This window comes from Symphalangus syndactylus, chromosome X, assembly GCF_028878055.3.
Source record: "Symphalangus syndactylus isolate Jambi chromosome X, NHGRI_mSymSyn1-v2.1_pri, whole genome shotgun sequence".
NCBI classification, from domain to species: Eukaryota; Metazoa; Chordata; class Mammalia; order Primates; family Hylobatidae; genus Symphalangus; species Symphalangus syndactylus.
Genome location: NC_072447.2, coordinates 113,793,732 through 113,806,881, shown reverse-complemented (window position 1 = coordinate 113,806,881; position 13,150 = coordinate 113,793,732). Strand labels below are relative to the sequence as shown.

The following is a 13,150-nucleotide window of genomic DNA, read 5'->3' as shown; positions in this document are numbered from 1 at the left end:
TGAGGAGATATTTTTAAATTATAAAATAGGAGGATACTACATATTTGGCAACAAATTTGAAAATTTAGAAGAAATGGATAATTTCCTAGCAAAACACAAACAACCAAAACTGACCCAAAAAGATTTGAATAGATTACCACAGAACACATTAGAAAGGTGATTAAGGGTCTACCCATTGAAAAATGGCACCAAGACCAGATGGCTTCACAGATTATCTTACCTTTAAAAGATACATAATTTCTTTTTTTTTTTTTTTTTTTTTTGAGACAGAGTCTCTGTCGCCTAGGCTGGTGTGCAGTGGTACGATCTCATCTCACTGCAACCTCCGCCTCCCAAGTTCAAGTGATTCTCCTCCCTCAGCCTCTCGAGTAGCTGGGATTACAGGCACCTGCCACCACGCTCAGCTAATTTTTGCATTTTTAGTAGAGAAGGGGTTTCACCATGTTGGTAAGGCTGGTCTTGAACTCCTGACCTCAGGTGGTCTGACCACCTCAGCCTCCCAAAGTGCTGGGATTACAGGCACCCGCCACCACGCCCAGCCAGGATACATAATTTCTAATGGTAATTAAAGTATTCCAGGCAAGAGAAAAAGAAGGAACATTCTGCAGTATATTTTACATAGCCACCATAACTTTAATCCTTAAACTTGTTCTTTTTAAAAGACTGAGTCTTGCTCTGTAGCCCAAGCTGGAGTTCAGCAGCACAATCATAGCTCACTGCAGCCTCGAACTCCTGGGCTCAAGTGATCTTCCTGCCTCAGCCTCTCAAGTAGCTGGGACTACAGGCACACACCGCCATGCCCTGCTAATTTTAATTTTAATTTTAATTTTTTTTTTTTTTTTTTGTAGAGACAAAGTCCTGGTATGTTGTCCAGGCTGGTCCTGAATTCCTGGCCTCAAGCAATCCTTCTACCTCAGCCTCCCAAAGTGTTGGGATTATAGGCGTGAGCCACCACACCTGGCCTCAATCCTTAAACTTGAAGAAAAGAACACTAAGAAAAACACGACTCTAATCTTGGGAATATTGAAGCGAGATTCTAAATCAAATATTGACAAATAGAACCCAGCAACGTATCAAAATAATAATATACTATGATCAGCGGGTGTATTTCAATAATGTAAGAGTAGTTCAAAACCAGAAAATCTATCAATGTAATTTATTGTATCAAAAATTTAAATGAAAAAATCCCACATGATCAATAGATTAGAAAAAGCATTAGATAAAATACAGCTACCATTTCTTCTTTTAAAAAATCTTGGCTGGGCACAGTGGCTCACACCTGTAATCCCAGCTTTTTGGGAGGCCGAGGCAGGAGAATTGCTTGAAGTCAGGAGATCAAGACCATCCTAGCAACAAAGTGAGACACTGTCTAAATAAATAAATAAATAAATATTTAAAAATCTCTACATAAATGTGAAAACTACTTAAGTATAATAGACTTTTTAACAAACATCAACAGCAAATATGGAGGAGTACAGAAAATATTTCCATTTAAAATCAGTTTTAGGCAAGAGTAGCCCATCAGCACAATTTTTATTTAACTCTGAATTTCTAGCAAATGCAACAAGAAAATGAAATAACTGGTATGACTAAGGAAAAGAAGAGATAAAACTAAAATAAAATTTACAAGAACAAGAGAATTTGGTAAGATAGCCAGATATAAGATATTTTTAAAAATCAACAATCTTTTCCTATTCTAGCAAAAAGCACTTAGGAATAGAAAGGGGAAAAATATTCCACTCATTACGGCGTGGTTGGGGGAAAGGGGGAATGCTATTAATTCTTTTTCTATTCTTTTTATAATTCTTTTTTTTGGCAGGGGGTTAGAGATGAGGTTTCACCATGTTGTCCACGATAGTCTCAAACTCCTGAGCTCAAGCAGTATGCCCACCTTAGCATCCCAAAGTGCTAGGATTACAGGCGTGAGCCACTGCACCTGGCAGAAAAGCTGTTAATTCTTGAAGAATAAATGCATCAAGAAAGGCATAGAGCAGATATGAAGAAAAAGATAAATCTAATTGAAACAATAAGACGTGAACAGATGGAAAGAAATACCATTTCTTAGATAAAAGGAGCCATATAATTTAAAAACTGAAATATATACTTAAGGCAATTCTAATTAGAATTCCACTAGTATTTGAGAGAGGTAGGTGAATATAAATGATCTTAAAATCTGTGTGTACGAACAAGTGACAACAAATAGCCAAGAATTTTTTTTTATTTTTTTTTTTTTGAGACAGAGTCTCACTCTGTTCCCCAGGCTGCAGTACAGTGGCACAGTCCTGGCTCACTGCAACATCCGCCTCCTGGGTTCAAGTGATTCTCCTGCCTCAGCTTCCTGAGTAGCTGGGATTACAGGCATGTGCCACCATGCCTGGCTAATTTTTGTATTTTTAGTAGAGATGCGGTTTCACTATGTTAGCCAGGCTGGTCTCGAACTCCTGACCTCAAGTGATCCACCCGCCTCAGCCTCCCAAAGTGCTGGGATTACAGGTGTGAGCCACCGCGCCCGGCCCCAGAAAAATATTTTTTAAAGCCTAATGTAATCAAATATATGAGATTTGGGTACACAAATAGATAAAAAGAAGAAACAGAATAGAGAATCCATAAGTAGATCCTAGCATATAAAACATTTAATAGCTGCAAGGAGACCACAGGGTAAAATAGGGATCGTTTAATATATTATTCCAATACAACTGGCTACCTATCTTCAAGAAAACTATCTTAACCAAGACTCGAAATTCAGATGCTATATAAGAAAAGAGTCATATTTGGATATAAAAATGCAAACAATTATATGGAAATGTACTCCATCAACAAAGTCAGTATAGGTTGGGGGCAGTGGCTCACGTCTGTAATCCCAGCACTTTGGGAGGCTGAGGCAGGCAGATCACTTGAGGTCAGTAGTTTGAGACCAGCCTGGCCAACATGGTGAAACCCCGTCTCTACTAAAAAAATATTAAAAAAAAAAAAAAAAGTCAATATAAACATATTTGGGAAAGATATCTGTAACAATGATGATAGACAAAGGGCTAAAATCTAAAATATACAAAGAGGTCTTAGAAATTAGAAAAATATAAACAACTCAGGCAAATGTGCAGATGATATGAATAGACAATTCGAGGAACAAATTTAATTGCACAAAAAATTGAGATAATACTGAAACTCACTAGTAGCCAAGAAACTGCATCCATTAGGTTGTCAAAATTACAAAAGAACCATAACACCTACTGCTGACAGGGATATGAAGAAAATAATAATCTGACATACTACATACAAAAGCAAAAAGTGTAGCATAACAGCCTGTTTTTGCAAATCAATATGGCGACATCTATTAACATAAATATATAAACATTCACATATACCTATATACCTCTACCTACATCTATATCTAAACTGAAAGCAACAGTATATAAGGGTGTATACAAAATCATGTTGATTTCACCATTGAATGTAGTGGCAGAAATGTGCAAAGAAAGTAAATGTTCATTAATAGGGGAATGGCTGAATAACTTATTGTGCATTCATGGAATATTTTACAACATTATAAAAGAATAAGAGCTACATCAATAGACTGATAGATTTCTATGAGATATTGTAGAATGAAAAAGATATATTAAAGTATATATGATATTCTATTTCTGTAAAACAAACAATGAACAACAACAAAACATTCCAAAACTTGTGTGTGTATGTGTGTATGTGTGTGTGTATCTATGCACATGGAGAAAAATGTGAAAAGATTCATACTGTTTTGGTAATACAAAGGGATAGTGTGGAAAGGTAGAACTAGGAGCTGAAGAAAAAAAGGGAAAAGAAAGGATCACTACAAAAAAAAATCCAGCAATCATATTTATGATTTACACACGTATATGAATGTATCAATAAACCAAGTTAAATTTAGAAAAGATACAGTAAACACCTCAATATACAATATGATCTCTGCTTCTTAAGAAAAGAAAGGTAATAAGCAAAATTATCTCTTGGTGCTTGGATTAGGGATGGATGATGTTTCTTCCTTATGTGTCCCTGTGTTTTCCATAATGAGAATTGTTACTTTCATAATGAAATAGAACCAATAAATGTTACTTTTAAAACATTACACTGAATAATTGAGCTCATTTTGGAGAATCAAGGAAGGAAAACAGGGTTAAATACCCCTTTCCCTTAGGAGCTGTTCAAGTAAGAAATACATGAAATCAGGATCCATTATCCCTCACGCAGCTGAAAGTTACTCACCTAAGGCAAGAGACTAAGTGGCTATTTCAAGGAGCTATTTGAAGCAGCAAATGGGGTCCTTTTTCCCCTACCTAACACTTTAATGACTTAAGTAAATCAGAAAGCCATTTACACCACTCTCAATTATCCAAGAATCTGCTGGGCTCTTTATTTCCTGTTCCCTTCCTCTGGCTTGCAGCCATTTCACTGCTCAGGAACATCTCCAGAACCGGGGCCAGGGAAGGAGAAAAGAGATGAAATTAATTCAGTCGATTTGGCTTCTCATTAGCAACTCTAATAAAAGGTTTGATAAGTGAGGTGGTCACAACTCACGGTTAAAATGAGGGTTCCAGGACTCTTGATAATTTCATTTAAATAAACCTGCCTTCGGAGAAACACTATGTGCCTGCAATATACTTTAATAGATTTGATGCTTGCTATTTTTATGAAAGTCCGAACTTGTAATAGTGGATATTTTTCTCTCCTCACTTTAATTTGCACTTTAGGGGGAAAACTCCATAAAAACATAAGAACAATGCCCTTCAATGTGAAGAACCATATGCTCAGTGGAGCAGTAGGCTCACAAAGCAAAGATTCTTGAGAGAAAGGAAGCTGTCTGGCCCCTAGCATGCTCTCAAGAGAAATTTTAGCAGGGCAGCAACCTTCCAAGGGAGCATGCCTTGGCCATACATCCTCTACTGGAAGGATTTGCTAAAAAGGATTTGATGGCTTGACAAAAACCAGGTCTTCACAACCAATATTTCCCTGTTTCAGTAGGCCCTCACAGACCTTTATCCCTTTGGGAAGTGCAAAGACAAAATGGTACAATCCCAAGGTGTTCACAGCAATGTGTTATCAGTCTTGTTAGCAAACAGACAAAAATACTCTAAGAGCAACAGAGCAAAAGCCAGTTTTCTCTTACTTGAAGATGACGATAGCTCCCCGACACGGAGGGCAGGCCAGGAGAAAGATCTGCAATTGAAGAAGAATTAAGAATGGTTAGCAAGAAAAAATGCCAGACAGAGTGAGACAATGTTACTTTAACAATAACAAAAAATAACCAAAACTCTAACACAATAATGTAATATAAAAATGTTTAAAGGCAACAGGTACATGTTTGCACTTGCATGCATGCATGCGTGCGTGTGTGTGTGCACGCACACATGAGAAAGGGAGAAGGAGGGTGAGAAGACTCAATATTTCAATGCTTCAGTTTCAATATGACACAAGTAGTCAGTCTTAAATTTAACCCAGGGCAGGTAAAAATAGATTCTGAGCATGGAACACGCACACACCATGCCATCTGGTTTGCCTCCCAGGGGAGAAGGTGGGTTTATCAATACTCAACATTGCCAAATTTAGCAAATAAAAATACAGGATGCCTAGTTACACTCGAATTGCAGATAAACAATGAATAGTTTTAGTATAAATATGTCCTGTATTTATTTTAGCTGGTAACCCTATCAAACTGCCACCCCCAGGTTCCAAGCCTCCCTTTGATTGATTCTTTTGTTTCTAAGCATGCCTAGGTGGTTTTACTCTTCCATTCTCCTCCCAGGTAAAACCAAACAAAAAGAACCTTGTCCTAACAGACAAATCAGTTCCCTGATACCTGGTGTGACGTGGACCCCGATTACAGCCTTTGGAAACCTGCAGCTGTGGCAGTTTGACCTTCCCCCACGCAGTGGTGCTCAAACATCAAGAGGAACAAAAAAGTCCTAGGCAGAGCTTGTAAAACATACAAATTCCTGGGTTCCCCCATTAAGAATTCTGATTCCCCAAGTATGGGACTCCAGGAATCCTCATGTTTCACAAATGTCCCAGGAGATTGAATCACTCCTGGTAGCCTGAGATGCTGAATTTTTGCCCTTGGACTGAACTACTACAGGAGTCAAAAACATTCAGCAGAACTGAGGATTGACAAAGGAATGAAACTCATGTTTGTAGAGTTTCTTCACCTGTAGTGACTTAATGGTGTGGTTTAGAAATCGTTGACACGTGTCCCTATATTGTTGAGAGCTCTTATTAATATGGGATATCTGCATTATGGACTTGTTGGCTTTGTCACTTGTATGTTCTTTAGTATATGGTTCTTCTGTTAACTCAGACTCCATATTTAGAAGAAAAGGGTATTATAAGAAAAATCACTATAAGGAAAGACACCTGCATGAATCCCTGCCAATAAGAAGTGGAAGAAGAATGAAAATGAGAAAGGGTCTTAAAAAGAACACAGTCAGGAGTCCATCACCTGCATGATACCTCATCAAAGGAAATATCTGTCAAGAATGTGCCTTTTCCCTTGATCAATTTCATTAAACATACAAAGCCGATGATAATTACAGGTCCACAATCTTTTGTTGGCAATCCCAAAATCCAAAAAGCTCTAAAAACTGAAAGTTTGTTTTCTTCAAAGCTAATGTTACAGCAAAATACGACTTGCATTGAGGTGAGGCTATTTATAGACTTTATTTCTTCCACTTATGGTGAATATTCATATGTTTCCCATAAAAATAATAATGTATTTAATTGCGGGGTGCTGCCTCAAACCCCACTGGGAGAGTATGTAAAAGACTCTACATGCACTGTACGGCCTCTCTGAAATCCAAAAAAATTCTGACTTCTGAAATATATCTATCTTAATGGTTTTGGATAAGGATTACAGACTTGAAATTTCAATTATCCAAACATTGACTTATCCCCACTCCCCATCCCACCCCTCAGGAGCAGTCCAAGAAATAAACAAAGCTAATATTTTTTACCCTTGATCCAGCAGTAAAGTTACTCACCATAGGTAAGGGACTAAGTTGGAGGCTGCACATAGTTACCCAGCATCAGGCCCATCAAAGGCTACACTCAGAAACTACAGTACACAGAGAAGAGGCAGGGGCCCCAACCACCTTAGAAAGGTCCTCAATACTTCTGGAGTCACCAGAGTCATGCCAGCAGCCTTCCTGAGCTTCTGGAATACCCAAGACACTTCCAACATGCTAAACAGAGAAGTAAAAATGCAACACTGGGCACCACAGTTAAATCTTACTTTTCTATACCCACAGACAAGAGGAGGTAAGCAGATTTTCGGGGACAGATTTCCCTTATAAGTCCATTTGGCTGGTTCTGATCCACAATTTCCCTAGGCTAGAAGCCCAGAAAACTACTAAAGAGAACAAGCCTCCAGTTTCAACCCAGTTGGTTATCCTGTTATCCTCCATCAGTCATGGATCTAACTTTAGTCGTTTCATCTTTTCTGTCTTGCCTATTTCTATCACCAGCATAGCAGCATAGAGGGTATCTTTTTTTTTTTTTTTTTTTTTTTTTTTTTGAGACAGTCTCACTCTGTTATCCAGGCTGGAGGGCAGTGGTGCAATCATAGCTTACTGCACTCTCCAACTCCTGGGCTGAAACAATTCTCCTACCTCAGCCTCTCAAGTAGCTGGGACTACAGGTGTGCACCACCATACCTGGCTAATTTTTTTTTTTTTTTTTTTTTTTTTTTTGTGGAGACAGAGTCTCACTATGTTGCCCTGGCTGGTCTCGAACTCCTGTCCTCAAGCAATCCTCCTGCCTCAGCCTACCAAAGTGCTGGGATTACAGGTTTATCACTGTGCCTGGCCTCTAGGGTCCTTTTTCAAATCTGCTGACTTGATATAACTAAATGTATCTGATTGAAAGATTATTTATTACATTACATTCCACCTCCTATGATGGTACACAGTTATCTGGGGATTCCTGATTATTCATATTCCATTTCCAGAAAACTCATGGCCTCCTTTAGGAACTTCTCAGATTTATGATACTGAACCTCTTCACCCTGTCATGCTAGAGTCACATTCATATTCAACATTAATTCAGAGGTACAAGGGCCCCCAGCCTTGGCCTGAATATCCTTGCTTTCTTCTTTGCTTGGCTTCCAACTGCCTGAAAATTTTGGTGGCATGCATTTTTAGACTAGGAGGTGAAAAGCTAAACTATCACTTTGGCTGCAAATAGAATAGGAAGAGATGAGACTTAGAAGTTCAAACAAGGATGGTACAAAGATGAGAATATATCTGAGCATACCCCAGTACCAACTTGGCACTTTGCATTCATGCTGAAATCTGCCCAGCTCAGCACCTGAAACAAAAGGCATGAGCAGGTAGCATATAGAGAAGTGCTACAGAGCACTTCCACTTTCCCATCACCTGGGAGGCAGGCAGAATCATGTTATTAAACCTCATTTCAGAGATGAGGAAAACTGAGGGGAAAAGGTTCTGACAAGCTTTCTGACGAGAGCCCAGGTCCCCTAACTCCCAGTTCAATGCACTTCCACTTCACACCTGACACAGACCAGGGCTCATGGGAGCTCCTTTTCTTTAGACTCTAGCCCTGGCCCTTGACCACATGGCACACAGGGAGTCACCCCAACAGCCCCACACCTGTGCCATCAGCCAGCTCATAAGATCTACTCTCTACAGTGTGAGACATCTCAAAACATAAACTCAACTGGACAGCAAATTGCATTTACACAGATGAGTTTCAGAGTCCCAAAGACAGGTTCATTATAGCTTCCACCCGCCTCATCCCCAGGTCTGGTGGGCACTTGCAATCCTTATAAAACTGAGGTCTTTTTTGGCTGGTTTTCCCAGAAAAAATCCACAGTTTCCATTCAAAACCACACACTCTCTCAGCTTCCTCAGGAAAGATCCCTGTACTAACCTTTAGTTCTTTCCTAAGCATCCAATCTAGGCATCAGCTGTTATTCCAGTTCATCCTCTACCTGCGAACCTCTCTGGTTCCAGGTTCCCACCTTCTCTACCGAACCTCTCAGCCAACACCTGGCCTGCTTCCCATTCCTGTTCCCCCAGTCATATCAGCCCCAAGTTCACTGCCACCATTGTTCAGCCTCCCATCCACTTCTGCTCCACCCCAGTGTTACATTCACCAATCCCCATTTTCATAGCACTTAAAGAAGATAGCTTTTGTACACTGGAGCAAGTGTTAGTACTATGAGAAATGTAATTGGGAAGGAGGGCCAGTGACCACAGGCCATCCTAAACGAGAGGCTAGCCAGGGTAAGCAATAAAGGGATATGGGCAAACTAAATGAAAGGGAAACAGAGAGTGAGAGAGGTACAGGAGAGTGGTATTTGGCCTAGCACACGATCTCCCCAAGCTCCAGTTCTCTTGTCACCATCTCCTGTGATGGCACATAGCTATCTGGGGATCCCTGAGGCCAAGTGCTTATGACTGTTACCAACCATAAGGAAGATTAACTCCCTGGGCTGCCCAAAGTTGGTCCTGTGACTCCATCTACTTCATACCCTCGGGCCCTCATCATCTCTTTCAGGACCACTGCAATAATTTCCTTACTGGTCTCCTGCCTCCAGGCACACTGCTACAAGAGGGATCTATCTAAAATGCCCCTCTGATCTGCTATTTTAAATCCTTCCATGGCTTGCCACTACCTACCGAAAAAGCTCAAGGTTCTTAGGATGGCAGACGAGGCCTTCTTTCCTCTGGATCCTGCCTACCTCTCCAGCATGACAGCCTTGTGCGTTATGTCAAGCTGTACCCTGAACGTATTCATGTCAATTACTACACTTCTACTATCTCATTTTCCAATACCTTCATTTTATTCAATTATATGGATATGCAATAATTTACTCAACCAATATCCTCTGGTTGCACATGTAAATTACATCTAAATTTTCAGTTCCTTTACTATTTCCTTAGCCCACATTGGTAGAAGACAGTCTAGATCTTCAAAGGGAATATCCATTTGAAGGCTTTTGACCCACAATGCTAAAATACCCTCCAGAAAAATTATTTAAATTGCTATTCCCTCCAGCAATATACAAGGATCTGTTTTCTGCTGCAACCTGACAAACAGGTCATTATCATTTGGTAATTATCACGTATTTAAAAGGCAAAACACACACACACACAATTTGCACGCCTCAGATTACCAGAAATGTTAAACTATTTTCTAACAGGTGTATTGGCCAGCCATATTTCTTCTTTTGGGATGTGACCATCTGTGCACTTTGACTATTTTTCAGCTGGTGTGTTCTTTTCAATTGAGTTGTAAAGAGCTATTTATATATTAATGACAGCTAATATAGATTGTTTGAAATTTATTGCAAAAAATTTTCCCAGGCTGTCATTGTTGCAGCTCTGTTTATGGTAGGTTTTTATTTATGGAAGCTTTTTAAATCTTTATGTAATCAGATGTATTTGTCATTCCCTTTATGGCTTCTGTCTTTGATATCACGCTTTGAAAATCTTTTATAACAGTGGGATTACAGAGTCACCTATTGTTTTCTTAATATTTTCATGATTTTATTTTTTAAATTTAAATCTCTAACATCAAGAAATTGTGCCTTTGCTAATCCTATTCCCTCTTCCAGATGGTTTTTCCAACTTTCCTCTTGTGGCTCTTATCTACCCTTCAAATGCAAAATTAAACATTATTTTCTCCAGGAAAGCTTCCCTTACACTCCACGGTTAAACGCCCATTCTGGTGATTTCATTATCTCCCTTGATTTGCCTATTTCTGAGATTTTACTATTTTTGTCAGTCTAAGGAGTTTATAAAGAAGCTTCCCTCAAGAATTTGAATAAAAGGGAAATAAGAGTGCCTACTAAGAGTTAAGTGTTAAAATCTCAGACTTGAAAGACCAGATTGTAACCTGCTTGAAATATACCCAAAGAAAGAATGGGGTTGACCAACCACTGAGGTATAAAATAAGGAGAGTTGCAAACATGTATTTGGTAATGTCCACAACCAAGCAGTGTCTACATCCAAGCCCATAAATAGCATGTTTTCTAGTCCCATTGGCAAATTCATCCCTACTAAGAAGATGGAAGGAGGACACTTAGCATTGCCAAGCGGTTAAGAATACAGGCTTTAGAGTTAAGACAAACTTGGATCCACATGGTGGCTCTGCCACTCACCAGCACTCTGGCCTTAGGCAAGAGATTAGAGGAATTTTCATCTGTAAAATAGGGACAAAAATAGTATCTATGTCTCACAAGGTTTGGGAGAGGACAAAATGAAACAAAGCAAGAAAAGCATTTGGCACAATGCCTAGCACATAGCTAGCACTCAACACATAATAGCTATAATTATCCTGATTTCAATAGAAAATTCATCCCTACTATGAGCCAATTCAGCAACAAATCATATTAAATTTTCAATTCCTCTAACTTCACTTGTTTTAATTCCATGTTTGCAATAACAACATTCTGACATATTACTCAGCTTCCCTTGTCCAGCTGCCTACAGAGAATACTTAACCCTTTAGGCTCAGTTCCCTTATCTGTCAAGTGAGGATTACAACAGTATTATTTCATAGAGTAACTGTAAAATTTAAATGCTTGAGGTACCTAGTTCAAATGCCTGGCACATTGTAGGGAATAAAATAAGCATGAGCTATTGATAGCATCATCCTTATTGGATGCCCAAATTGTATAATCTCAATGGAATCATGAAAAAACATCAGGTAAACCCAAATCAGGGGCATTCTACAGAGTAAACTGAACAGTACTCTTCAAAATAGTCAAGGTTGTGAAAGGCAATGACTGACTAAGGAACTACCGCAGATTAGAGAAGACTAAAGAGAGATAATATCTAAATGCAATTAAGGATCCTAGATAGATCCTGCAACAGAAAAGGGACATTTCTGAAAAAAACTGGTAAAACCCAAATAAAGACTGTAGTTAAGTTCATATTGCATTGCATAAATGCTAATTTTTCAGTTTTAATAATTTTACCATAGTTATGTAAAATGTTAACATTAGGGGAAGCTGGGTGAAGGATATACAGGAATTCTCTGTAATATCTTTACAACTCTTCTGTAAGTCAAAAGTCATTTCAAAATAATACAAAATTTTAAAGGGTACTATAATCTAATCCATTAGCCTCTCTTCACACCTCAGAGTTATCCCTGATCCCCTACCTTTCTCTGTCCCACATGTATTCGGTCCCCAAATCCTGTCTTGTCACTTAGACCTTTTCTTTTTCTTTTTTTTTTCTCAGTCAGGGTCTTGGTTTGTCATCCAGTCTGGAGTGCATTGGTGTGATCATGGCTCACTGCAGCCTCAAACTCGTAGGCTCAAGCAATCCTCTCACCTCAGCCTCCGGAGTAGTTAGGACTACAGGCATGTGCCACCACACCTAGCTATTTTTATTTTTTTTTGTACATATGGGGTCACATTTTGTTACCCAGATTGGTCTCAAACTCCTGGCTTCAAGTGATCCTCCCACCTCAGCCTCCCAAAGCACTAGGATTACTAGTGTGAGCCACTGCACCCAGCCCAACCTTTTCAATACATCTGAAATCCACCCTCACTATCTTTTCCTAGTTTGGTCCCTATCATTTTCTTAAACTACTACAGCAGTTTCCTATCTGATCTCCAAGTATCCAGTGTTTTTCTTTCATCACTCTAATTCAGGGGTGTCCAATCTTTTGGCTTCCCTGAGCCACACTGGAAGAAGAAGAATTGTCTTGGTCCACACATAAAGTACACTAACACTAATGATAGCTGATGAGCTTTTAAAAATAATTGCAAAAAAATCTCATAATGTTTTAAGAAAATTTATGAATTTGTGTTGGGCTGCATTCAAAGCTGCCTTGGGCTGCATGCAGTCCACAGGCTGGATAAGCTTGCTCTAATTTTATATAGTATTGTCAGGTTCCTATTCTTAAAATAGCATTCTGATCCTGTTACACTCCTCCTTGAAAGTTTTAAATGACAGATTCATCACAGTACTTATCAGAATCCCAGCTGACATTTTTTTTTGTAGAAACTGACACGCTGATTTTAAAATTCATATGGAAATGCAAGGGACCCCAAATAGCCAAACCAACCTTGAAAAGAAAAAGTGGGAGGACTTACACAGCCTGATTTCAACTTATGACAAGGCACCAGTAACAAAGACAGTGTGGTACTAACCTA

At 39.1% G+C, this 13,150-nt stretch overlaps 1 protein-coding gene across 16 annotated transcripts in view; it reads right to left on the bottom strand.

Annotated features, from left to right (window-relative positions):
* Window positions 1-13,150, bottom strand: part of TMEM164 (transmembrane protein 164) — a 175,274-nt gene that overhangs the window by 106,342 nt on the left and 55,782 nt on the right. For 11 of the 16 annotated variants that reach the window (XM_055268672.2, XM_063635259.1, XM_063635260.1 and 8 more), the window contains one exon: window positions 5,141-5,190. The exons of 3 other annotated variants lie outside the window; for them this stretch is intronic. In XM_055268672.2, the coding sequence (XP_055124647.1) occupies window positions 5,141-5,190 (50 nt within the window). Of the gene's footprint in view, window positions 1-2,850; window positions 2,868-5,140; window positions 5,191-5,331; window positions 5,385-13,150 lie in introns of those variants that run through there. 2 more of the 16 variants (XM_063635258.1, XM_055268671.2) reach the window with 2 other exon arrangements.